This window comes from Tauraco erythrolophus, chromosome 1 (genome assembly GCF_009769465.1).
Source record: "Tauraco erythrolophus isolate bTauEry1 chromosome 1, bTauEry1.pri, whole genome shotgun sequence".
NCBI lineage: Eukaryota > Metazoa > Chordata > Aves > Musophagiformes > Musophagidae > Tauraco > Tauraco erythrolophus.
The window spans coordinates 133,399,946-133,426,879 of NC_141465.1; the positions used below are offsets into that span (position 1 = coordinate 133,399,946).

General features: G+C 44.8%; 2 protein-coding genes across 2 annotated transcripts; both read left to right on the plus strand.

Moving 5' to 3' along the window:
* Positions 1-1,598: 1,598 nt before the first annotated feature.
* KCTD21 (potassium channel tetramerization domain containing 21) lies at positions 1,599-2,381 on the plus strand. The gene has a single exon (XM_009980006.2). The coding sequence runs from the start codon at positions 1,599-1,601 to the stop codon at positions 2,379-2,381; it is 783 nt and encodes a 260-aa protein (XP_009978308.1).
* Positions 2,382-10,933: 8,552 nt separating this feature from the next.
* ALG8 (ALG8 alpha-1,3-glucosyltransferase) lies at positions 10,934-25,372 on the plus strand. The gene is made up of 13 exons (XM_086614696.1): positions 10,934-11,013; positions 11,594-11,672; positions 13,304-13,497; positions 14,817-14,926; positions 15,855-15,922; positions 16,462-16,588; positions 17,193-17,296; positions 17,414-17,534; positions 17,841-17,980; positions 18,815-18,954; positions 21,639-21,736; positions 22,720-22,792; positions 24,771-25,372. Exons 1-13 carry the CDS (start codon positions 10,934-10,936, stop codon positions 25,000-25,002), a joined length of 1,566 nt encoding a protein of 521 aa, XP_086470822.1. The 3' UTR covers positions 25,003-25,372.
* Positions 25,373-26,934: the final 1,562 nt, after the last annotated feature.

Consider the following 26,934-nt stretch of genomic DNA (forward strand, 5'->3'; position numbering starts at 1 on the left):
CATGTAGCCCTTTCCATTGCGGATCAGCTCAGCTGCCTTGAAAAGCTGGGCCCTCATTCCTGCTAAGCTGAGGACCTGCAAATCTGTTTTTCCTTGTTTGCTGAATCCAAATCAACCAACAGTTCAGTCCCAGTTTTATTTCTGACTTAAATCAGCAGAAAACCCATCAGTGCTTGCTTACAGAGGTAGAAGGTAGCTCTTGCTGTAGGAACTATGGTCATTCAACAGAAAGCCACCAAACAGTTCCCTTAAAATTAAATTTAAGTGCAGGCATTTTCCTAACTAGTCATGGAATAATCATAGACACTATGACACTATTATCAGCTCTGGAGTCATAGCAAAATACAGATAGGAAGAATGTCACCTCATGGGGAATATCAATTCTTTTATGGCTGCTAAACCCCAAATAATAGTGTTAACGGCACCCGAAAACAAATATGCCTCTAGAGAGCAAGGACATTTTGCTACGAAAAACTTGCCCAACCTAGGGGAGCTAATTAACAGATCAAAGGAGAATCTGTATTTCATTTCTAGTTTAAGAGTAACATTCACAGAATCACAGAATGATCCACCCTCAATGTAAAAAATTTCTTCCTTATATCCAATCGAAATCTTCCCCTCTTTCAGTTTAAGGCCATTGCCCCTTGTCCTATCACTATATACAGAATGTAGCAGAAACATATCTTGGAGAGAAAACGATGGGGTTTCTCCCTAAACTGGCTCACTGTGGTAAGTGCCAGAGCTGGTGTAAGGGAGGAGGAAGGTGTGGTGGAGGGAGGAGGAAGGTATGTTCCCTCCAGAGGCCATGATGCCTAACTGCACCATAAAATCGCATCCTTCATTCGTCTCAGCTGATTGCAGAGGAATCACCTGGAAACTACGTCAGCTGGGATATGATCCCAGTTAATCAGGAAATGTTTTCTAAGGTAAAGCACGTTGGAAGGAGAAAGCCTGGTGTGTTTTTTCACTGAATGGAACCACAGACCGTCATGTGCTTACGGCAGCGCTGCTCGCTGGCTCCGTGCTCAGCTGACCGCGCTCAAATGCGCGTCCGGGGATTCTGCTGCAACAGCTTTGTTGCTTTAGTTGTATCTTCAGATGCCAGGGAAGATGCTGGGATGCGTCTGGTTCTTGTCCTGTCCTTTTTTCCCCCCTGAATTCTGTGTTTGTGAAGGAGATGAGCTTAGGTGAGCCCTGGGACACAACTCTTGCTTTGAAGTCCGCCGTCCTTCTGCTGTAGGCATCTGTGGGAGGGATTTCACTAAAAGTGAAATGATTGTAGTGATCACGATGGTAAGACTCATGATTTTATCATGATTTTGGAAGACTCACGATTTCTGGCACTCAACTAAACAAAGTCCTGTTCAAGTCTGTTAGGAGAAAAAACATCTTGTGCTTGTTCCCAAGATACAACTTCCAAAAGTAATTCCTCACTTCTAATTTCTGTGATGAGTTATTACCATGTAGTTACCCTTATATATTTAGGACTCTATCTCTGTAGTTTAACCTTTCAAACAGGTAAATGCAGCTAAATGTGTGCTATTGGATTATTTTATTTTTTTTTTTAGAATTAGTCCCAGCATCCTGACTTCTCCATCATGTCAGAACCCATCACGCTCAATGTTGGAGGAAAACTCTATACCACCTCTCTGTCTACCCTGACTAGTTTCCCAGACTCCATGCTGGGGGCCATGTTTAGTGGGAAGATCCCAACCAAGAAGGACAGCCAAGGCAACTGCTTTATCGACAGAGACGGCAAAATCTTCCGCTATATCCTGAACTTCTTACGAACTTCTCACTTGGACCTCCCTGAAGACTTTCAGGAAATGGGCTTACTTCGACGGGAGGTAGATTTTTATCAAATTCAGCCACTGATTGAGGCCTTGCAGGAGAAGGAGGTGGAGCTTTCTAAAGCTGAGAAAAATGCCATGCTCAACATCACCCTCGATCAGAAGACCCAGACTGTTCACTTCACCGTCCGAGAAGCACCCCAGATCTACAGCCTGTCTTCCTCCAACATGGAAGTGTTCAGTGCTCATATCTTCTCTACATCATGCCTGTTCCTGAAGCTTCTCGGTTCCAAACTTTACTATTACTTCAACGGAAACCTCTCTTCAATATCCAGCTACCTGCAGGACCCCAACCATTTGACCTTGGATTGGGTTGCAAGTGTGGAAGGCCTTCCTGAAGAGGAGTACACCAGGCAGAACTTAAAGAGACTTTGGGTGGTGCCAGACAATAAGCAAATCAATAGTTTCCAGGTGTTTGTGGAAGAAGTGCTAAAAATAGCCATGAGTGATGGTTTCTGCATAGATTCTTCTCACCCACATACTTCAGATTTCATGAATAATAAGATTATTCGCCTAATTCGGTACAAGTAGGAATGGCTGCTTATTATGGTGCCAGCATGGAGACAGCACAGGTTAAGTGTTTCCCTTTAAAACACACTAACAGCCTAGTTCAGAATCATGCTTACCTGGATTAAGAGTCACTAACAGGGAGATGATTTTCCTTTAATATATTTACCAATACGATCTTTCAGAATATGTCCATATTCTAGACGGAAGGAATATTGTCTAGCACCTGAATTAAGGATGGGTTCTGTCTCTGCCTCCGCCTCCGACCTGCTGGACAACTGTGGGGAAAACCACTTAACTCCTGTCCTTCTTACATTTTCCAGTTGGAAAAACGAGCGTGATCCTTAACCTGTATTGCAAGGATGATGTGAGGGTTCGGTAATAAAGGTTTGGAAGGTTTTCTGGAGGTGCAGTGAAAGATGCCGTGGAGCTGCAGCACAGCGGACAGCCCAGGGGGCACGTTTTTGATGTCTTGCTGTATCACCTGCGCAGAGCATCCAAGAAGCTTGGTTGGATCCGCAGAGAAGCCTCCCCACATGCACATGCTCAATATAACTGTAAAGGATGGTGCAAACTGCAAATGAGTAAGGGATCCTGCCCGTTTGGGTTCAACAAAGGATTTCTGTCACCATCTGAAGCTGACGGGCTTTTTTTCTGAACCTTGGGAGGAAGCCCCTGCTCTGTTCTGCTTTCAGGAAAGCCATGTTTGAATGATGTAACTGGAATGGGCAACGTCCAAGGAAGCCATAGAAGAGTGAATGTTGTTCTCGTGAACTGAGAAGATTGTGGCTGGTGGGGGAACTTTGCTTTGGATGCTCATAAACCTTTTCTTTTACATTCCAAAGGCATCCAAGACGACTAGTCCTTTTCTTTTTCTTACAATGTTGTATTTGTCTGGAGGATGCTGCTGAAAACATTTTCTGAGGTGGAAACATTAAGAGGGCAGAGGTCCCCAAAGATCTTCTGAACGTTTGAACCTCTTCTACCTGGACATGGCCTTCTTTTGAGCACATCTTCCTTCAGCAGTGCCTGGAGTGCATGGGATGCTTTCTGGGTAGGACAGATTCCATCTGAAAAGACACCTTTCTCATCACATTACACCCAATATTTTCCATTACAGAACCAGAGGCTCACTTTTCCTATCCCAGTACATTGAGCCTTTTTTTTTTTATAAATCATTGTGAAATGGTCAGGTCACTAAGCTAGCATTTTCACGCTTGCTTGGCTTTAGAGTCAGATTGTCAGAGGAAAGGCAGTGGGAAACCAGGGGTGATGACAATGGTCAAGCTCTTTCCTACAAGCCCAGTCTATGCTATGATGAAGATCCTAATCCCATAGCTACATGTTAGCTCTCAGCATCATTTGTGCCAAGTTCAAGGTGGTTTATTCTCAGCTAATTATGTTTAAAAGTATCTTTGCTGTCTTTCCCTGAGCAGGTTGCTACGTGTGCATGAGAGACCCTCTGGAACATTTCCCGTTCTCTCCAATGAGATGGAAGGGAAAATGCAATAACCAAGTTTTGCATTTAGAATTCCAGTGCTTCCAAAACTTCTTAGCACAGGGCTGCAAAGCTCAGTATTGCTCATGTTCTTGTTTCCCAAAGTAACTAGTCTTGTCGTTACATTAAGCATCAAGAAGCGTTTTGTTACTGTTGTAAAATACAGTGAGATAAATACATTTCTGCTGTCCCAAGCTGTAGTTGCATGAACACCACAAATCAGCATGCTGATGGTAAAAATGCACATCCTGCAGCTTTTGGCAGCCTGTTACAAACTGTTTCCCCTGTCAGACTCAGTGCTAGACCAGCAGGATATACGTCGGACCGTGTTGTTAGGAAGCACTGACTTGGCTCGAAGCCCTCAGAGCCATCAAACCTGGCAAGTTTTGTGAATTTTGAGGATTGTAAACAGGATTTTGTGGCTAAATTCCAACCTGAGTCACCACATTCTTCTACTTTTAGTTGCATTAGGAAGAACTTTGTTTTTCCCCATCCCTGTCCTGAATTACAAAGCAGGAGTAATCTGTTCCAGGGGTTGCTGCATGCCACTGGCAAAGCAAAGCAACTCCTGTGTGCATCTGATTTCTGACATGATTTTGCCACTCCGTTGGACATTCACAGTGCTGATCTATGCAGGTAATATGATTATGATCTGTAAAATACCATACATGAACCCTCTTTCATCATATCTGTGCCTTGAAACAGATCTGCCTTCGCTGAATTTATGCTAACAGAGCTTTTGGGGGCTGTTGGCAGTACGTCTTTTTAGCCCATGCCCTTGAGAGTGGATTTTAAATGATCTGTAACAGAAGTTCTTGTATGTCAGGACTAAATAATACCTATCTGTAGTAATTTGTTTCCTGTCAGCTTGAGTTTATCCAAAGGTAAGAGCAGGGTGCTTAAATCTCATTTGGAAGGAGGAAGAAGTCTGATCTACATCCTTTAGGGCTCTGGATCAGTACTGGTCCATTCTGTTTCAGCAAAATAAAAACATTCCCTGGGAAAGTTGAATCTTTACTGTATTTTCTGGTGAAAAGCAAGTAAGAGGAGCCCATAAAAGCCCTATGTGGAGCTTAATCTAAAGCATTTACTCTTCCCCTTTGCTTCCACTCCCTTTTCTTTTTTTCAGACTGTAGCAGCACCCAAACTAAAAGCAGTTATGCAGTTTCTTAAAAGCCTAAACAAGAAATGAAGAATGCCCCAACCTGGCCTAGACAGTAACTTGGATAATTCTGCTGACATGGAAATAGGGGTTTCAGTCTGCACAGAGTGAGGAGAGAACTGAACCCAGGTCTTCTCCTGGAGTGCTTTAACCCCCCAGTCTGGTATGCAAAAGACATATTTATCTGTGCTCAGGTAGCTAAATCAGGCAAAGGTACGAAATCTGTCATTTATTAACATGCAAAATATCTCTGTATGTAGAGAGACGCCAAATTTCCAAAAAGTATGGAGACATGAGTGAAGACAGGCATCGGGAGGAACAGAAAAACTTGAGATGCCTCTAAATTGCTAAGCAGAATAAACATCCTTAAGCATGAGCCACTCTTTATAGTGCCACAGTAGTTCTGCGTGCTACTTATGCGACGTAAGCGGTAAGTGCATCGCTTGCGATCGCCGTCAAACATATGTTACACAAAGGCAGCTGCTATTTCAGACTACACACTAAGCTAAATTTATAGCTGCTCCTTAATTTTAGTCTGTGAGTTACGTTCTAATGACTGCTTATAGGGATGTTCTCTCTCCAAAACATTTGTTCCTTTTTTATCTGGATAGCTGGCTTTTGTTTACCTCCTTCTTCTGAGCCCTGCAGGTGTAACTTGCTTTTGTTTACCAGGCAACAGCACGGATGATTCTTCTTCTCAAGAGTTTTCCTGAATCCAAGAAAAATGAACATGCACAAAACTGTATTAAGTACAGTACAACCCCACCACTAGTCATGAAAAGCACTTGGCATTTCATCTAATGCCAAAGATGGCATTAGATGAAATTCTAATTCATCTAAGGCAGTAACATCTAAAAATTATTTCACTGTTGCATGGACTATTCATTCTCAGAACAAACTTTTTTTTTTTTTTACCCCTGTAAGGGCCTGAGACCAAGGAAAGGATCTAGTGAGGTTTTTTTCCCCTCTTGAAGTTTGAAGGGTGTTTTCTTCCACACCTTGGTACTTAACTCCTGTTCTGATTCGGCCATATGCTGGTGTCCGTCCACACCTTCATGCACAAGATGAGGCCAAGTCCTGCACTTTTATTTAAATGGCCTGAAAGCTGAGAGAGCCACTGAATAGAGCGATCAATAGTGTTAGAGCAGAAAAACACCAGAGTTAGGGCAGATGTTAAATAAGTTATTAGCTGTAGGCTAACGGCATTTTCAGATCTGGGCATACGCACAGCACAGTGGGATTTCTTATAGGACAAAAAGATTATGATGAAGCATCTTAGTGGAGTCCAGAAAGCATCACTCATGGATTTCTCTGTATTTTTAGGCTTGATAGCTCTTAGATACCTAACAAGGGCCAGTTATAACGAAGGGACTGAAACCGTACATAAATACTAAGACATCTTTAGTTCATGCAGCTGTTGTTAAAGGTCATTAGGAGTCGGTGGGAGGAGTATTTGTTGCTGCAGGTGATGGTAGAGAAATAAAAGAAATAGGTGTAAAACGTTAGACCTGGGAGAATTCCCCTGTTAACAAGAAACTCAGGATTTAGAAGGGACAGAAAAAAGAATCTTGATGTGTTCAGGAAAAAAAAAAAAACAGCAAGATAACAATGGAGGCAAGGATTTTGCTAGGGAAGGAGGCTGCGATTAGAATGACTCACTGGTCCTTTCCAGTTTTCGTCTCCTGTTATGCAACTTAAGTATTGGTCATGCCAAGAGTTATGCTGGTAAGTTGTCAGGAGTAGACAGCTTTGCTTCAATTTGCATGTGCTTTAAATCACCAAACATGTGCACTGCTGTAGTTACCCATATTTTAACCGGCTTGCAGAATATAAATTGCTGCTTGAGTAGTTCACTGGCAGTAAATACCTGCAATCAATCAGATTTATTCCCACTTTAGGAAAGGCTGGTGGAGATGGTGTGTAAGGTTGATGAGAGTGATAAATATTGCCTTCAGCCCACGCCATAGACTGTGTCAAATAAATCTGGGATCTTCTGATACTTCAGAGATAAATGGAGAAGTTATGAAGAAGACTCTGGGGAGTTTCATTCTCACCCCATCCCTCTGAATTTGGCGTCACTGTTCAGAATTTCAATGTATTTTGAAAAAATTAACTGGCATTCTGTAATGACTCCTGTATCCACACACTGATGGACACAAACACACAGGGTACAAGCAGTGTTAATACGTGGCCCTCCCAGTAAAAGTCTTGTATGTGAATTACTACAGGCAGTCACGTGGATATTCTGTTGCAAGAAAGGCTGCGTCGAGCATAAATATGCAGATCATGCTCTCCGATTCACTTGGGAATGACACGAGGGATGTTTTCCCTGCAAATTCAGAAAAAAGGGCACTATAGGGGAGGGCTGTATGGAATAATTTCTTTTCTCTTCCTCTTCTTGCCATTCCCCTCCCTCTTACTTTCTTGTTCCTACTCCTAACTGTAGGATTTTCCCGGTGATCAGAATTTGGTCCCCAATTCATTAAAAGCCATGCTTTGGAATGGAATTTTGAATTTGGAAAGTGTCAAAAGATGGGTTTTGTTTCTTGCCGCTTTCATAGAGACCTTATAGGGCTATCCCATTTAAAAATCCTGTTTCTCTGCCTGTAACTCTTTTGTGAACTGTTACTAACATGTATTTTAGAAAACAGTAAATAAAACGGGAACGAAGCAGGAGATGCTCGCCTGACGTGCATTTCTTGAGGAAAGCGTGCAGCGATGCTTGATGAATCCGTGCTTTTTCCTCTAAGGATTTTACACAGTGCATCATTGCAATGCTTACCTAGACATCTCCATGGCTGAGAATTGTAGGAAAAAATAAGTTTAATGTATTATCTGTATGATTTTATGCAGCCCCTACAAGGTACTATTCCTAGAGGGTTGAAGGTTTGCTGTATGGAAGCAAAAAGGCATCAGCCTTCCAGGCATCCACCCTCCAGACTGGCAATTTCTTCCAGGTATTAAAAAATTGAGCTTGTTTCTCTGAAAGACCACTTTATACCTGGAAGATGGCTCAGACCCCAGTGACACTGGTTGGAGATGACACCTCCCTGGAGCAGAGCTAAGCTGGTATGATAATTTGAAGCGGCTTCTGTCCGATTCCAGGCAGCTGTTGGCATGAGAGCTGCCATAAATTCCCCCATGCTCTTCACCCAGCGTTAACTCATCCACAGACACCGTGTTTCTGGGCATGGGGGCGACACTGGTCCCTGTCCTTCATCAACAGGGTGAAGCCTGTGCTGATGGTGAGCGGCATGGTGGGGTCCCCGGCACCCTGTCTGACATCGCAGAGGGGATGCAAAGGAGCATCCAGAGAGAGATCATAGAATCATAGAATCATGGAATCATAGAATGGTTAGGGTTGGAAGGGATCTCAAAGATCATCTAGTTCCAACCCCCCTGCCATGAGCAGGTTGCCCAAAGCCTCATTCAACCTGGCCTTGAACACTCCCAGGGATGGGGCAGCCACAACTTCTCTGGGCAACCTGTTCCAGTGCCTCACCACCCTCTGAGTGGAAAATTTCTTTCATATATCTAATCTAAATCTCCGCTCTTTCAGTTTAAATCCATTGCCCCGTGTCCTGTCACTACACACCCTTGTCAAAATTCCCTCTCCAGCTTTCCTGTAGGCCCCCTTTAGGTACTGGAAGGCTGCAATAAGATCACCCTGGAGCCTTCTCTTCTCCAGGCTGAACAGCCCCAACTCTCTCAGCCTGTCTTCATAGCAGAGGTGCTCCAGCCCTCGGATCATCTTCGTGACCCTCCTCTGGACCCGCTCCAACAGCTCCATGTCCTTCTCTGTTGGGGACCCCAGAGCTGAACACAGTATTCCAGGTGGGGTCTCAGGAGAGCAGAGCAGAGGGGCAGAATCACTTCCCTTGACCTGCTGCCCACGCTGCTTTGGATGCAGCCAAGGATACGGTTGGCTTTCTGGGCCGCCAGCACACATTGCCGGCTCATGTTGAGCTTCTAAAAAGCATGCTGAGATCCTAAAAGATTACGCAGACCCAGGGTGAGCCAGAGCCATCCATGTCTTTAACATATACCGGGGACAGGAGTGTCTTCTGGAAGAAGCAATGGCTGATGCTGAGCCCTGTAGGATCAGCATTTCTCAGCTCTAGTAAATACAGAGAAGCAGCGTGGAGGGATGGAGCTGGGGCTGCGTTGAGGTGAAGCCAACCCTGTGTGAGACCAGTAATGAGGAACATGGAACTGGCACCACAGCTTGTCCCCTCCTCACTGAGATGCTGGCCACCAGGAACAGCCCAAACCCAGGCTCCTGCAAGTACCGCCCCATAGCAGCCTCACACCACCCAACCCAGCTCCACATCACTCAGGCACAACACCACCTAACTCCAGACGTGGTCCCACAGCCACCTAACCCCACATCACCCAGGCCTCATGCCACTCAACATCCCTGGTGGTCCCACACTACCCAACCCCACATCACTCAGCTCCAGCATCACCCAACTCCATACCTGGTCCTACAACCACCTGACACCACAACACCCAGGATCACCAACCACCCAGTCCCACTGGTGGTCCCACACCACCCAACCGTGCATCACCCAGGCCCCACACCATCCAACCTCACCAGTGATCCCACACCACTCAACCCCACATCACCCACACCCAGCATCACACAATTCCATACCTGGTCCCACAGCCACCCAACCCCACATCACCCTGGTCTACTACCACCCAACCCCACATCACGTGGTCAATGGTTCAATGTCCAAATGGAGGCCAGTGATGAGTGGTGTTCCTCAGGGGTCAGTACTGGGGCCAGTGCTATTTAACATCTTTGTTGGTGACATGGACAGTGGAATTGAGGGCACCCTCAGCAAGTTTGCAGATGACACCAAGCTGTGTGGTGTTGTGGACACGCTGGAGGGAAGGGATGCCATCCAGAGGGACCTGGACAGGCTGGAGAGGTGGGCCTGTGAGAACCTCATGAAGTTCAACAAGGCCAAGGGCAAGGTCCTGCACGTGGGTCAGGGCAATCCCAAGCTCAAGTACAGGATGGGTGGAAAACGGATCGAGAGCAGCCCTGAGGAAAAGGACTTGGGGGTGTTGGGTGATGAGAAGCTCACCATGAGCCGGCAATGTGCACTGGCAGCCCAGAAAGCCAACCGTGTCCTGGGCTGCATCCAAAGCAGCGTGGGCAGCAGGTCAAGGGAGGGGATTCCCCAACACAAGAAGGACATGGAGCTGCTGGAGCGGGTCCAGAGGAGGCCACAAAGATGATCTGAAGGCTGGAGCACCTCTGCTATGAAGACAGGCTGAGAGAGTTGGGACTGTTCAGCCTGGAGAAGAGAAGGCTCCAGGGTGATCTTATTGCAGCCTTCCAGTACCTAAAGGGGGCCTACAGGAAAGCTGGAGAGGGACTTTTTACAAGGGCGTGTAGTGACAGGACAAGGGGCAATGGATTTAAACTGAAAGAGGGAAGATTTCGATGGGATATAAAGAAGAAATTTTTCACTCAGAGGGTGGTGAGGCACTGGAACAGGTTGCCCAGAGAAGCTGTGGCTGCCCCATCCCTGGCAGTGTTCAAGGCCAGGCTGGATGAGGCTTTGAGCAACCTGGTGTAGTGGAGGGTGACCCTGCCCACGGCAGGGGGGTTGGAACTGGATGATCTTTGAGGTCCCTTCCAACCCGAACCATTCTATGATTCCATGATCACCCAGCCCTACCAGACAACCGCACACCCCCCACGGCCCGCACCACCCAACTCCAAACCTGGTCCCGGTCCCACCCCCACACCCCACACCCCGCACGGCCCCGCGCATGCGCAGTGCTGCGCCCGAGCCCCAGCGTGGGCAGCGCGGCGCATGCGCACTCGCCGCCGCGGGCGGGCCCGCGCGCTTTAAACCGTGCCGGCGGGCGGCTCCCGCGCATGCGCGGCCCGTGCGTGCCATGGCGGCGGGCGGCAGGGGCTGGTTTCGCGTCCTGGCGCTCGGCGTCTCCTTCCTCAAGTGCCTCCTCATCCCCGCGTAGTAAGGAGCTGCCGCGAGGGCGGGGGGCGGCGGGCGGCTCCCGCTGCCTCTCAGGGCGGTGGGGCGGGGGCGCGGTGCCGCGGTTCCTGAGGGGGCCCCGATCTCCTCAAGGTCCGTGTTTCCTCCGGGGGCCTCTGGGGATGGCGCCGCTTCCTCTTCCTCTGGCAGAAACAGCTTCGCGTGTGTGCCCGGAGGCGCTCACGGCCCGTTCCGGCTGGCTGTAGCTCGGGAGGGCCTTCAGATGTGCTGAAGCGTTAACGCTTTTTTACTTTTAAAAGACACCGTAGCTTTTTTCCTAATAAATAAATAAATAAAATTAAAATGTCAGTCAGAACCTGGAATTTTGGCATTAATTGCTGGAAAAGGCTGAGCTATAAATAATTCTTGTCCTACAGTTGCCTGTGTGCATCCTTGGCGCAAAGTTCCTGCAGCATCTTTGTTACTGTTGGAGCTACTTGGTCAAAGCCTTGCCCTGGCGGTGATGGACGTAGGCTTCCTTTTCATCTACCTGCGGTGGGGTGGTCCAAAATGTCTCTCCTTTGAGTGTGTGTATGTGTCTCTCAATATAAATCTTCTGTAGTTATTCCACAGACTTCGAAGTACATAGGAACTGGCTCGCCATCACTCACAACTTGCCCCTCTCTCAGTGGTACTATGAAGTAAGTAAGTGTTTGTTTTGGTTTTTTTTATATATGTACAAATTATAGGCATATCGTGTATGTCAGCTGATGTGAATGCTAGAGAAGAAAGCCTTTTATTTGCAGAAAGTACAAGTCATGGATGCTGGTGGCTGCCAGCTGTAATGCAGTGGTACAAAAACATGCCAGCCACAACTCGTTGGCCCTGTGTAGCATTCTGTTAAAAACTGAGAATTGTTTGGGGAAGCTGCTAGTACTTATGAAGGCAAAATGTAAAAGACAATTAAGGCACATGGATTATTCAGAAGGCTGCTTAACACAGGAGCAAGTTGCATGGTAGTCTTAAGTCGCTTCTTTCTTCACGGTTGTCGCTAATGATACGCAGTTATCATGATAAAGAGTGAATCATGTAAATGAGTGTATGCATTATGAAATTGATCACTGTGTTAAAGTTCTGAGCCTCTGCTGGTGCATTACTAGCACACATTGATTTTCATTTAGATGAGTCACCTTGAAGTTCATAGTAGACTCAGCCTACACCATTGGGTTTTGGTCTCTCTTACAGTATCTCCTGGAGTTCTGGGATAAATAGCATAGTCCCTAGTACTCCTCCACATAAGTGTCTGGAAACCGTGTATCCAGGAGTAAATTACTTGTGTGGGTCAGAACTTTGACAGGCTGATCCAATACTGTAAAACAAATTTCTGTGATGCCAGCGCAATCCCAGTGCCAAAGCACAGGATGACTTTTAGCAGCATAACTTAAGCATTTGGGAATGTGCACGCTGACAAAGATACCCCATCTCAACCTGCTCTGTGCCTCCTTCCTCCTCTCCTGTTTTCACAGCCAAGGAATTAATCATTGGTCAGGGAATAATAACTGTCCTTGTGGGGAAAGATCAAATAATGTTATTTGCTAAGGTCTTACTAGAATTAAGACTCGTTGACTAATGAGTAAAGATAGTTTTGAGACTGTGACAAGGCTGATTATGCTCCTGATTCCTCTGATATAGACAAATATTCACTGTGAGCTATTGAGGTTTTTTTAGTGTTGGCCCTGTTACTGTAAATTGATAAAGAATGGACAGTTATATATTGGTTAGGTGCAGATTCACAAAATGTTGTTTAATCTCTTCATATAAATCATAGAATGGTTAGAGTTGGAAGGGATCTCAAAGATCATCTAGTTCCAACCCCCCTGCCACGGGCAGGGAAACCCTCCACTACACCAGGTTGCTCAAAGCCTCATCGAACCTGGCCTTGAACACTTCCAGGGATGGGGCAGCCACAACTTCTCTGGGCAACCTGTTCCAGTGCTTCACCACCCTCTGAGTGAAGAATTTCTTCCTTAGATCTAATCGAAATCTCCCCTCTTTCAGTTTAAAGCCATTGCCCCTTGTCTTATCACTACACACCCTTGTCAAAAGTCCCTCTCCAATCAAGAGATGTCTTGTCCTTCTACCAGTGCTACAGAAGAACAGCTCAAACCATGTTCCCCACCCTACAGCTGACTACTTTGTTGTGAAATAACCTCTGTTAAATAGAGGCTACTGAGACAAAATACATCAGATGATTTGCTGTGACGAACTGCAGCTGGAGGGCTGTAAACAGCATGGATTGTGTTTGAATTATTTAATCTCATTTTGTCTTTAGGCAACTTCGGAATGGACCCTGGATTATCCCCCGTTTTTTGCTTGGTTTGAATGTGCGCTTTCGCATGTTGCCAAGTACTTTGACCCGGAGATGCTGGTTATCGAAAATCTGAATTACACCAGTCGTGCAACCGTCTTCTTCCAAAGATTTTCTGTCATCTTTACAGACATTCTTTTCATATATGCTGTTCGTGAGTAAGTCTTAATGCCTTAATTTTAGAGACAATGGGTAGCCATTAATACATGGACTCTTTCTACAGTAACAACAAATAATTTTTTGTACAAATAAGCTTGTAAATGCATGGAAATACCAAAGTTGCTTTAACCTATTCAAGGAGAAACTTGGAACGTGCTGCTAAATGTGAGAAACTTTTTATTGCTCTTGGAGATGGTCAGATTTGTGCACGTTCCAACATTAGCCACTGTTTCCCACATTATGGGTGTTTTGTTTCTGTTGCTGAGTTTGTTTTGTGGGACTTGCAGGACAGCTTGGGTACACCCAACTCTTGTTTACCTGTTTTCTTACTACTCTGTTCTTCTAGAGTTAGAAGCGTAAAGGAAACTTGTGACAAAATGCCAGTATTATCGAATATGCTAAGTCATTCCAATGTTTTTGATGTTCTTGATGCTAAACTAATTATTCCAAGTCTAATTTAACAATCTGAAGATTGCATGTGTGCCTTGACTTTGTGAAGCAGAAATGTTTATCTTGCACCTAAAGAGTAGAGGGAGAGAGATGTTTTGAGAACTGTGTTGCCCACCTTACCTGTAACAATCTTACCTCACTTTGTTTCATCTGCTCAACATCTGGGTGGAAAGTTCTCCGTTGCGCTGGAGCACTACCTGAGCTCCTTTATTTACTTTCTTTGTTTGAAACGGACTAGCTTTACATTATTACTTTTTTTTTTCATTTTAATTGTTTTTACTCAGATGCGTGAATGAGCTGGCTTTCTTCAAATTGCTCTACTAATAGTATTTCAACACAAATTGTCCACGACTTTTTAATCTGATCTAACCTTGCCTTCAAAAAATAACATGGACCGTATGGCTTTACACTGAGAAGTAGTAAGATATTTTTAACCAACAGAAATAGCTCATAACATTGCAGGGGGAGCCAGGAAGAGGTTAATGGCCAACAGAGGACCTTAAATACAACTTGAGATGATGTCTCTAGATGTGGTCATGCTTGTTCCCTCATGAGAAGTTGACAGCAAACAGGTTATGTCAACTTGAGTTATTATGGACTGTGAGACTTGAACCTGAGCCTTAAGTTACTTGACATAAGCTTTAGCATGTGGAACATACCACAGCTAACAAAATTTTAAATCTTTTTTTTACTAAACTTTATTCATGACACACTCTTCTCTTGATGGATTTAGCAAGAATTTTATCATTGCCTTCCATCCTAATAAAATAGTTATCTTCAGGTTAAGTGCACTTCTCAGCTCATAAAAGCAACAACGTTTTTCTTGGCTATTTCCATTCAGACTTCTGTTTCTTCTGCTCTTGTTCAGGTGCTGCAGATGTGTAAATGGGAAACGAGCTGCAAAGGATATCCTGGAAAAACCAACCTTTATTCTTGCTGTTCTGCTCTTGTGGAATTTTGGGTTGTTAATTGTGGATCGTATCCTTTAAAACTGTTGCGGGTTGTTTGTGGGTTTTTTTAATCTGTTACAGTGTGTGGTACAAACCCATGAATATTATTATTACCATTACAGCAAGTAACACTATTGTTTGCATTTCTGGGGTTAGTTGAATAACTTCATGCTTTCATTAGAATTGTTTTTTGGCAAAATGGAAATGGTTCAGTTTTTGGTCTGATTTGCCAGAACCACAGGAGGACCAGTCTGGCAGCAGCGTGCCTGGTCCTGCTGGCTCCTCCTCCTCCTGCCTACAGAAGTATCAGCAGAGAGCCTCTTTTTTTTTTTTTTTTTTTTCCTGGTGTGGTTCTAGGTTTGTCCCATGACAAAGAAAATCTCAAAGTGCTTGATGTTCAGGCTGCATTCAATTGGTTAATGTTACATGAGAATTAGGGAGGTTTTTTGAAGAGGATATAAAAACACCTCTGAAAAGTTCAGTTATTGTGAGTCAATCTTGCCGTTCATTGATCTCGTGGAGGAGGGAACAGAGCGGAGAAAACAGTAGTTCTTTTGCAGGAAGGACTAGTTTTGTCTGCCACAGTCCTTGTCCACGTTGCCTGCTTACAGGTGGCAGGTGATAAGTGAGGACTACTGTCTCCATCCATTAGCCAAAGCACTCAAAAAGTGGAGAACTAACCTTTTATTTGTTTTGGTTTCTCTCATATAAGTTGCACAACACACACGTGGTCAGACTGGCACCCTTCATTTTACCAAGATAACGTACTAGTCTTAGTAAGCTGTGCTTACAGGTATGAGTAATGACTTCATGTCCGTGTAGAGAGAGTTTAGGGTTGTTTTTTTGACTTAAGTTCCATTTTAATTTGCATTTATTGTTTATAAATTGGAGTCTTGCCCAGAAAACTGACAGTAGTAAAGAAAGCTTGCTGAATTCCTTCCTTGACTCGGGTTCAGATGTTCATTTTCAGTACAACGGCTTTCTGTTTGGGCTGATGCTGCTCTCTGTTGCCCGGCTGTGTCAGGTAAGCTCGAGCGGCTCTTTCCTGTTGTTGCCATGTGCGGTTCGGGTGCACCTTCAATACCAGCAGCCCGATGAAGTGATTGGGAGTGGCTGGAAGTCGAGGCGTGCTAAGCTGGATGGCTAATTACTTGTTGAGTTGGAGGGGTAGAGAAGTGCTTGAAACTCGCCGGAATCGCTTGCCGATGCTGCAGCATTGCAGTTCCCTGTGAGAAAGCGAAATTCCGTGTTACACCTGAGCAATGTGACATGGTTACCTTCCATCTTACCCTCTTCCACATCGCCAGTCCTTAGAAAACACACTTCTGAGGCTGTGGGGAGGTGAGGCCTATCCCAGTTTTCCAAATATCCTGTGCCAATATGTTTTCCTTCTCCACACTTGTTGTGCATAACGGTGCTGCATTTGTAACTTGAAGCATATATTCATTTTTTATACCTATGATAAGCATCCTGTCACCTTAGGAGTGCGACAGAGGGCCATCAAGAGGTAGTACGAAGGGAGAACAAGTATAAAACTTGGCTTTTGTTTGTTTTTTCCTTTAGAAAAGATATTTGGAGGGCGCTCTTCTGTTTGCTGTTCTGCTGCATTTCAAACACATCTACATATATGTGGCCCCAGCATATGGCATTTATTTATTACGGTCCTATTGCTTTACTGCAAATAACGCAGGTAGGATGGGTTTTTCCTCACTTTTGGGGGATTGAGTTAATTAGTGGGGCCTAATTGTGTTAATTAGGGAAGCCTCAAGACGTGCAGATGCTATCGAAATGAAACGGCCGTGGGTCAAACGAAAATTCTGTTTGGGTAGCAGTTGGTGAGATCTTTAAAGGTCTTTGAAATTTATTTATGTAAAATTCATGTTTCTAGGGAGTTCTTTATTAAGAAAAACTAACGTGAACAAACTGCAGATGGCAGTTTGAAGCCATAAGATTTCTTCCGGACCTGAAAGTTAGATAGTATCAGAAGCTATTTCAAAGTCCTTCTTTGAGTTTCTCTCCACTTCTTAGCACTGAAAAAACGTGTTTGATGTTCCTCACTTCAGGAGGCACCTCTCTTGAAAGAGAAAATACTGGAAGTTTGTCTAATGGAGGAAGCTGCAGTGTGGAGAAAATAAATGCAAACCAACTGTTGAAGGAAGCAACTGCACGTATTGACATCAAAGGCTGTTTATGTTTCTTTTAGATAGGTGCTAGGAGTTCACTGTTGGTGTGCAGTGGTTTGCCTCCCTCTCTACCTGCAGCAGTAACTTTCATAATCTGTTTGCTTCTTGCAGATGGATCCCTGAAGTGGCGAAGTTTCAGTTTGCTTCACGTAACTCTTCTGGGACTGATGGTCTGTCTTGTTTCTGCTCTTTCCTTGGGCCCCTTCATAGTGTTGGTAATAACCCCTTTTTCACCTGTTATTCCCCTGAACTCTTAGTAAATTGTTATGAAAATATATAAATCATGTCTCATCTTAAAGAGACCATTTATTTCTCATTTTTGGTTTCTGTAGGGCCAGCTGCCTCAAGTCATTTCACGGCTTTTTCCTTTCAAGCGAGGCCTCTGCCATGCTTATTGGGCCCCAAACTTCTGGGCTTTGTACAACGCCATGGATAAAGCACTGACAATTTTGGGTACAGTATGCTAATCGTACTATATGGTGCCTAAGTGCACCTATATACCTATATGGTGCCTAAGACAAAGCTCACTGGATTTTAGTCTTCCTTCCCCATTCGAAATGAGATTTTCAGATTGCCTTAAATCACCTGAGTGTCCACATAATCCAGTGCATGATAAGTTTCCAGCAGTAGGTCAGAAATCAATCATTCCTCTCTGCTGTCCTTTAAAAAACAAAAGCCTTAACCATGAACTTCATTCAGTTACTTCGTGTTCTTCATTGACATTTATCAGTTTGTGCTTTTTTATGTTTTTATTTTTAGGTTTAAAGTGTAATTTTCTTGATCCCACAAAAATTCCTAAAGCCTCAATGACAGGAGGGCTGGTTCAAGAATTCCAGCATACTGTCCTCCCTTCTGTGACTCCACTGGCAACATTAATCTGTACTTTCATATCTATATTGGTAAGAACAAATAATATTCTTTGGAAACTTGATGTGTTTTGTCCCCCGTAGATTGTATTTGATTAGCATGCACTTCACGTGAATTTAAATCCCAGGGCAACAAATGAGTTTTCTTTAAAAACAAAAATAATAAAAACAATTTTTAGGTTAAATATGGAATTAATCTTTCTGGATACACAATATTACTTCAAGTATGGCTAAAATTTGGCCCCTGTCAACTCTAGAACAGTTAAAAGATTGTTAAAAGCTGTCTTGGACCAAAACCACTCTGCCTGCTGGACTAGAAGTAATCTTTTGTGATAGAAGGTAGTAGAACTAAGATGTGAGTAGAAGTGCTGATGGAACAGTTTGGGCAGCTTATGGTGTTCCTAACAGCATGAGCTACAGGTAAGCGTGTTGTTCTTCACGTGACAAGCAAATAATTGAAGGTTCAATACCTTTAATTACCTGAACAGAGTCTTTTTTGCTGTAACAAGCAACTAGCTTTTAACTGGAAATCTTTGTTTCAACCCCTTTATGTAGTAACTTTGCTAAAATGAGTTTCGTGGCATAGATTCAAAGACAGTTTTTGCAACACAAATAACGGGGAGTTGGCTGTGGGCTTTCAGACAGCTTTTCCCCTCCCGTTGCACTGATGAAGTCCTTAAGGCTCTACTCCAACATCCAAATAGACACGGTTCCTCTGGTGCTGCGTAATGCTTGCGCCACCAGGCGCAACCTGGGAGGAGTGGTGTTTGTTAACACTGAAAAAAACCCAAATCTCACTGGACAATGTTTTGTGTTCAGGGTTGCCAGACTTTTCACTTAAGTCCTGTTTTTGCCTGTTGTTTCTAGCCCTCTGTTTTCTGTCTTTGGTTTAAACCTCAAGGGCCCAGGGGCTTTCTTCAGTGCCTCGTGCTTTGTGCGTTGAGCTCCTTCATGTTTGGCTGGCACGTGCATGAAAAAGCAATACTCCTCGCTATTCTGCCTTTAAGGTAAGTGAGTTTTGTTCGTAGGGCTTGGCCAAACTGAACCTGCAGCCACTTGTTGAGAAACCCTCAAAGAGGCTCACTTTGTTTTCAGTGTATTTCAGAAAACGAAGGTGTTTCTAGAATGCCTGAAGCTGTAAAGTTTTAGCACGCTTCAAGTAAATTAATTTCAGACACAGCAGAATGTGGCCACCTTAGCAAAAGAATGTGCTGATGCTATCTAGGAACCTGATGTGGTTTAAACAGACAAATAGATCTTTTACGATACACAACCCACTGGCTTACACCTTACAATAGTTTGCATCAACAGAAGATTTAATTAGGAAGATTTAATTAGAGCTTTATTGGTAGGAGCCGATTCCCGTCTCGGCTCCGTGAGGCGCAGCAAAGCTTTGTACTAATTTTGGCAACCTGGTGTAGTGGAGGGTGTCCCTGCCCACGGCAAGAGGGTTGGAACTAGACAATCTTTGAGGTCCCTTCCAAGCCAAATCATTCTATGATTCTAATGTACAGACAACTGGAAGAATGGAAGCGTACGGTGTTGGGAGGATTGAGCAGTCAGTTTAGGAGTCTGACACGTGGGCCTTCCCACTATGTACACTTTTTGTGTCTCTGAATGGTGTTGTGTGAAGATCCATGTGATACAGAAAATCTGTGTTTTGATTCAGGTGCTTGATTGCTGTTAGAATAATGAAAAAAAAAAAAACCCAACCCGAGACAACAAACCCAACCCAGAAACCCAACCCATGCTTATGGAAGAATGGCCTTCAGACTCTAGGCTGGATGTGGATCCACAGCTCTGGATTCATTCAGCTTCCTGCTGAAGCCTCCTGTTCTTAGTGACATCTTGGGAGTGGGCTTGATGAAACGTTTCACTCATGACACGGTGGACAAAAGCAGGCTGCTTCCTTAGGGTCTTTCGTTTCCCCCACTGTTGTTACTGCATTCATGGAGTACTTTGATTGCACCTGGAAAGTCCAAGGCCTATTTGTTGTGTGTCTTGTGGCTTTGCCTTTCGAAGAGAAAACTTAATTGGCTTGCCTGACTTGAAGTCTTAAGTTCTTTTTCTCTCTGAATACTTGAGAGATCTACTGTGACAGAGACAAATGTAAAAATATTGTAGTCTTGTAGCTGCTGGGCAGCTCAAGCCTTGAGGAGTGCTGTGTTTCATGTTTGTTGTGGCTTAGCCCCACACAGCTGCCCACTCACTCTCCCCCATCACCAGAAAATTAAGAAGACAATTGAAGGGGAAAATGGAAGGAGACCTGTGGGTTGAGATAAGAACAATTTAATAATAATAATATATACAAACAAGTGATGCATCATGTAATTGCTCACCACCTGGTGAGCAATGCCTGTCCTGTCCTGGCAAACGATCCCGAAACAGATCAATCCCAACACTGTAATCCCAGATGAGCGAGAGGCCCGAAAAGAGAGTGCGAAAGCTCCTGGAAGAGCAAAAGCCCTTCTTTCTGGTCAACCTTCCTCTATATACTGGGCATGAAGGTGCATGATAGAGTACTGTATTGGCCAATTTAGCCCTCAATCCTAAGTCTTAAGTTCAAATCACAGGGGGGGTTGTGGACCCTTTGTCCCATCCATGCTCCCTCCAGCCTGTTGTGCTCTTGCACGCTGGCAAAACATGAGAAACTGAAAAGTCCTTGAGGTCTCAGCACCAGCTATAAATGTCAGGGTGCTGTCAACATTAGAACCATAGAATGGTTAGGGTTGGAAGGGACCTCAAAGATCATCTAGTTCCAGCCCCCCTGCCATGGGCAGGAACACCCTCCACTACACCAAGTTGCCCAAAGCCTCATCCAACCTGGCCTTGAACACCTCCAGGGATGGGGCAGCCACAACTTCTCTGGGCAACCTGTTCCAGTGTCTCACCACCCATATTGTAAAAAATTTCTTCCTTATATCCAATCAAAATCTCTCCTCTTTCAGTTTAAAGCCGTTGCCCCTTGTCCTATCACTACATGCTTTTGTGGAAAGTCCCTCTCCAACTTTCTTCTCATAACAAATCCCAGACTAAAACCAAAACACAGAGCTTTTCTAGCTGCTAAAAAGAAAAACTAACTCTGTCCCAGTCAAAACCAGGACAATGTTTAAAACGCTAGGTGGATTGTTAGGAGCCAACTGAGGAAAGGGACCTTCTGCACCATCCTTGACGAGACCAGTAGGCAATTCCTACCAAAAGCACTTAATGCCTGCTGAGGGTAGAAGTGAAGCTGTGGTTTGTAAACTGCCTGACCAGTATCATGACAAACTGTCTTTTCCTATTCAGAGATTCAGTGATATTTAAATGCTTGAAGTGGAAATTGTGGAAGGGAGAGAATTAACACTGGAAAAACAAAGGAAGGAAAAACAGTAGGGACGACAATGTCGGCAGCCATCTGGCAAAGGAAAAAGATCATTTGTGGGAAGCTCCAGGCCTTTCTGATGTTTGTGTTCCGCGGGTGTGTGGTTTTCTGGGGAAGGGTTTCCTGGCTGATTTTTCTTCTGCATTTCTATCTCTGAGGCCACGTGGTTTGGAAGCGGGAGACTTCATCGCAGGTCCAGTGTTTGGAGGGACGGGGGTACTGTGAAACTGTTCGACCTGTTCTTCAGTCTCTTGTGAATTGTGTAGTGCTGGAATTAAGGTTCTTTGCTAAAAAACCAAAAGCATAACAAATTCCGGTCGTTTTTAGCTTGCTGTCTGTTCAGAGAGCGAAGGATGCTGGCATCTACTTGATTCTGACGACGACAGGGCACTTCTCTCTTTTTCCATTGCTCTTCACACCACCAGGTAAAGTGTTTTCCTTCTTTCCGTGCTTTCATCTTACTGCTTGTTTTTTTTTCCAGAGATGACGTGCCAGTAATGGTTTTGGATTACTTGATGTATTAAGTTGAAAGTTGCAAGAGGCTGTTTGTCAGCTGGTTTTCATAAACACAAACTCTCCAACTAGTGAGAAGAAACATTGGTTTAAAAAGCTGTGAAAGAGCTGTAGGCTTTAAATGGAAATAGGGGTGGGAAATTGTCATGGTTGATACTTGTTATCCTGCAAACCTGACAGGCTGTTTTCCAGCCAACTGCTACTTCAGGCTATCAGTAGTGTGCTTAAACTAAAAAATTCTGCAGCAGCATCAGTTAATTCAGTATGTGTAGGGACAGGTTTGTCTTTGTGACCAAAGGCTGTTCCTTTCTTCCTCCCCTGCCTCACCTTTTGCTTCACTTAAGCCATAGGCCATCAGGGCTATGACAACACTGTCACACTGGATTGATTGTCATCCTTCTGGGAGGGTTCAAATCCAGGCACTCACACTCTTTTGGTTCGATGCTGCTGCTTATTTGCAATAGCGAAGCTGCTGCCTTGAGAAATAAGAAACTTCTGCTTTTTCTAGTACTGAATTTTTATCTACCTCACAACCTAGAAGTAGGTAACATTGATTTGGGTGTCACGTTTACGTTTTAAGCTTCCCAGCCCAGCAATTTCTGGTTGATTTTTTTAATAGGAAAATCTTATTTGCAGTGCTATTATATTGTACTTAGGATTAGTGTGTTTATAGGTAACGGAAGTAAGCGTATTGCAAATGCTTGGCATTTGCTTTAGTAAATATCTATACTTATTTTTAGGTGTTCTAAGCAGTAAAATGTTTATTTCTGTTTGGAGAAGATACTTAAGTTGGGCAATGCAAGTGTGGCAAGTAGGATTTTAAGATACTGCAATTTATATGGCAAAAGGTTTTTATAATTAATTTTAAAAGTACATTATGTTTCTTGTATTTCAGAGCTTCCCATTAAAATACTGCTTATGCTGCTGTTCACTGTTTACAGCTTCTCTTCACTGAAATCTCTGTTCAGGTAACTAAAAGTTGTTCCCAAAGCCAAGAACAAAACCATTTCTTCTGTTGCCAGGAGCAGTGTTGTTATAAGGGGCAAACAATGCAGAAAACTGTTGCTGAAGCATCAAATAGAAGTGTTACTGGTCAAAAGATGTTGCTCCCTTTAATCTCTTCTCCAGAGACAAGGCTTAAATTAGGATCACTGAGAACATCCTCGTTATGCTGATTGTGACAGCTACCTGGTTAGTCCCAGTGGACTGTCAATCCCCACCTGCTTGATGTGCTGTTAAAGCACAGACGTGGAATGTTGTAGCCTGTGAGGATTCAGTTCAGTATTGGAGCACTTACTACAGCAAGTTTTTGAGAGACTGTTTATCTCTGCTAGCAGTTGTAAATACTGCTGTGGGGTTTGTGCACTGGTACTCAGTTTTGTCATGTGTGGAAGGGGCAGGTTATAAATAACCTACATTTGCAAGCTGTGATTTGTCAACAAATCTCCTGCAAAACACTTGGCTCTCAGGACATGCAATTGCCCAAATCATCCTGTGTATTTTTACAGACTGTTTATCCCTTACCCACTTGACCAAGATAGTGCCTGTCCTTATAACGTCCTGTAGTCTCCACTGCCCTATTTCCCAAACTTTTCATGGTAAAGCCAAGCTTTAATCATAGAATGGTTTGGGTTGGAAGGGACCTCAAAGACCATCTAGTTCCAACCCCCCCGCCATGGACAGGGACACCTTCCACTACATCAGGTTGCTCAAAGCCTCATCCAACCTGGCCTTGAACACTTCCAGGGATAGGGCAGCCACAGCTTCTCTGGGCAACCTGTTCCAGTGCCTCACCACCCTCAGAGGGAAGAATTTCTTCCTTATCTAAATCTCCCCTCTTTCAGTTTAAATCCATTGCCCCTTGTCGTATCACTACACGTCCTTGTCCAAAGTACCTCTCCAGCTTTCTTGTAGCCTCTTTAGGTACTGGAAGGCTGCTAGAAGGTGTCCCCAGAGCCTTCTCCAGGCTGAACAGCCCCAACCGTCACCCTGTCCTCACAGGAGAGGTGCTCCAGCCCTCAGATCATCTTTGTGGCCTCCTCTGTACTCACTCCAACAGCTCCATGTCCTTCTTGTGTTGGGGACCCCAGAGCTGAATGCAGCACTGCAGGTGGGGTCTCATGAGAGCTGAGTAGAGGGGCTGCTGGCCACACATCTTTGGATGCAGCCCGGGACACAGTTGGCTTTCTGGGCTGCCAGTGCACATTGCTGGCTCATGTTGAGCTTCTCATCAACCACCACCCCAAGTCCTTAATGAAGGATGTTGGAAATGCTGTAAACCTGTATTCCCTACCTCAGTTACCTGTTTTTTGTAGGTGATGCTCTTTCTGCTTTTTTCCCCCCATAGTATGCCAGAAGTCCATTATTCTGCTCAAGAACTCCAACTGAAAGCTTCTGTAGGAGCTTAGTTTCTGTCTAGAGATGGAGCTTTTGCAAGTTTCTTGTTCCTAACATTCCAAAACAAATTCCTTCCAGGAGAACATGAATCCCCTTGTAAACTACCTACAGTCAAAACCCTCCCACCACTGTCCTTTCCAAGAGAGGCTGAGTTGTAGTACTTCCTACAGAAAGTTTGGGAGAAAGGGGCAGAGGTTAAGATAAATCTGACTTTTCCAATCTTTGGATGTAGAACAGCTTCCATGGAACAAACCTGTTCATGAAGGTCTCTTGTTCAGTTGTTCACTGAAATGATGTGAGGGGAAGCAGAGCAGCTGCTGAGATTTCTACTTAAATTCCAGGGTATCTTGGAACTTGGTGTAGAACCCATGTGATAAGGAAACTTGCTGTCCTCTTATCACACGTTTTCCTACTGAAACTCTTTAGTGTGAACTATTGGGGGATATTCTTTGCACTGGTTACCAGTGAAGGCTGAAAAACAGAATAGTTATTTTTAGTTAACATCATATACCTGGACACTTAATTATTTTCTTTTAATTCTTCTGACAGAAGAGAGAGGCCTCTCCTTAACTGGCTTGAAACAATCTACCTCATCCAACTAGTGCCTTTGGAAATCTTCTGTGAAATTATATTTCCTCTGACCCCCTGGAAACGACACTTTCCTTTTGTCCCTCTGTTGCTGACGTCTGTATACTGTGCTCTGGGTGTCACCTACGCTTGGCTGAAACTCTACATCTCTGTCTTGATGGAGAGAATTTCTGTTAGGCAAAAGGCTGAGTAAAGCCGCAGCGCTGGGCCCAGTCCTGGGTTTAAGGGGATTATGGGACACAGTGAGGGGTTGTCACAAGGACATGCAACTCTTGATAAGACACAGCGTACATGTACCATCGCCGCGAGGTTCCAATGCTTCTATACATCCCAATGAGGATACCTCGGATCAGAAGCGCTTGTCACAACAACATGGGGCACGATGAGATACCATTTGCCATCAATAAACTGTGAAGTTTAATAAGGTCCAGACTTCTGTTCCAAGGAAAACTTGCCTGGCTTTCCTGCCACTGTATTTGAATAAAAATCACGGTGGCAAATTACAAGGGATCATTGCTGTGTAGAAGAGAGTGTTGTAGCTGCATTCTGTGGAATATGTGAAATAAAAACTTGGTTATTTTTTGTTTGAGCATTTCTTGTGGGTTTTTTTTTTTCATCTCATGTCTAAGCCCTACTTTTTGAGGGACACTCACACAAGTAAGGAGGTAGTGTCTAGCTGGAAAATTGTCCTGAGGTGCTTTGTCAAGCTCTTGAACACCCGCATCTGAAGCTTTATCATCTAACCTGGCCTTGAACACTTCCAGCAGCCACAACTTCTCTGCGCAACCTGTTCTAGAGCCTCACCACCCTCGGAGTGAAGAATCTCTTCCTCATATCTCTTTCAGTTTAAAGCCATTGCCCTGTGTCCTGTCAGGACACATACCCTTGTCCAAAGCCCCTCTCCAGCTTTCTTGTAGCCCCTTCAGGTACTGGAAGGCTGCTATAAGATCACCCCGGAGCCTTCTCTTCTCCAGGCTGAACAGCCCCAACTCTCTCAGCCTGTCTTCATAGCAGAGGTGCTCCAGCCCTCACATCATCTCCGTGGCCTCCTCTGACCTGCTCCAACAGCTCCATGTCCTTCTTGTGCTGGGGTCCCCAGAGCTGAACGCAGCACTGCAGGGGGGGTCTCGCAGAGCAGAGGGGCAGAATCCCCTCCCTCGCCCTGCTGCCCACGCTGCTCTGGGTGCAGCCCAGGACACGGTTGGCTTTCTGGGCTGCCAGCGCACGGTGCCGGCTCATGTTGAGCTTTTCATCCACCAGCACCCCAAGTCCTTCTCCTCAGGGCTGCTCTCAATCCATTCTCCGCCCAGCCTGTCCTTGTGCTTGGGATTGCCCCGACCCACATGCAGGACCTTGCCCTTGGCCTTGTTGAACTTCATGAGGTTCTCACACGCCCATCTCTCAAAAATATCAAAATCAGTTGCCTTTTGAGCAGGCCTGAGGAGAAGGACTTGGGGCGCTGGCTGGTGAGAAGCTCACCACGAGCCGGCAGCGCCGCTCCCAACACAAACCATTCCATGATTCTGTGACTTCAGGGTTTAATTAAACCCCCAGTTTCATAGATTCATAGATTCATAGATTTCTAGGTTGGAAAAGACCTTAGAGATCATCGAGTCCAACCATCCCTAATCCCCATTAAACCATATCCTCAAGTAGATCATCCACCCTATTCTTAAACACATCCAGGGATGGGGACTCAACCACTTCCCTGGGCAGCCTATTCCAGTGGCTGACAACCCTTTCAGAGAAGAAATACTTCCTAACATCCAACCTGAATCTCCCCTGACTAAGCTTATGCCCATTTCCTCTTGTTCTATCTCCCATCACTAATGTAAAGAGCCCTTCCCCTAACTCCCCACCATCTTTTCTCAAGTATTTATAGGCCGTAATCAGGTCTCCCCTCAGCCTCCTCTTCTCCAGGCTAAACAGCCCCAACTCCCTCAGCCGCTCCTCATAAGTTTTATTTTCCAGCCCCTTGACCAGTTTAGTTGCCCTTCTTTGGACTCGCTCCAGGAGCTCAATATCTCTCTTAAAGCGAGGGGCCCAAAACTGGACACAATATTCCAGGTGCGGCCTCACCAGTGCCGAGTACAGGGGCAGGATCACTTCCCTGCTCCTGCTGGTC

Bases quoted from the DNA above. Each gene is read 5' to 3' on its own strand.
- KCTD21 (XM_009980006.2), top strand. From the start codon at position 1,599: ATGTCAGAACCCATCACGCTCAATGTTGGAGGAAAACTCTATACCACC.
- ALG8 (XM_086614696.1), top strand. From the start codon at position 10,934: ATGGCGGCGGGCGGCAGGGGCTGGTTTCGCGTCCTGGCGCTCGGCGTC. The intron at 11,014-11,593 runs GTAAGGAGCTGC...AATCTTCTGTAG, and splicing joins TGCCTCCTCATCCCCGCGTA to TTATTCCACAGACTTCGAAG. The intron at 22,793-24,770 runs GTAACTAAAAGT...TTCTTCTGACAG, and splicing joins TCACTGAAATCTCTGTTCAG to AAGAGAGAGGCCTCTCCTTA.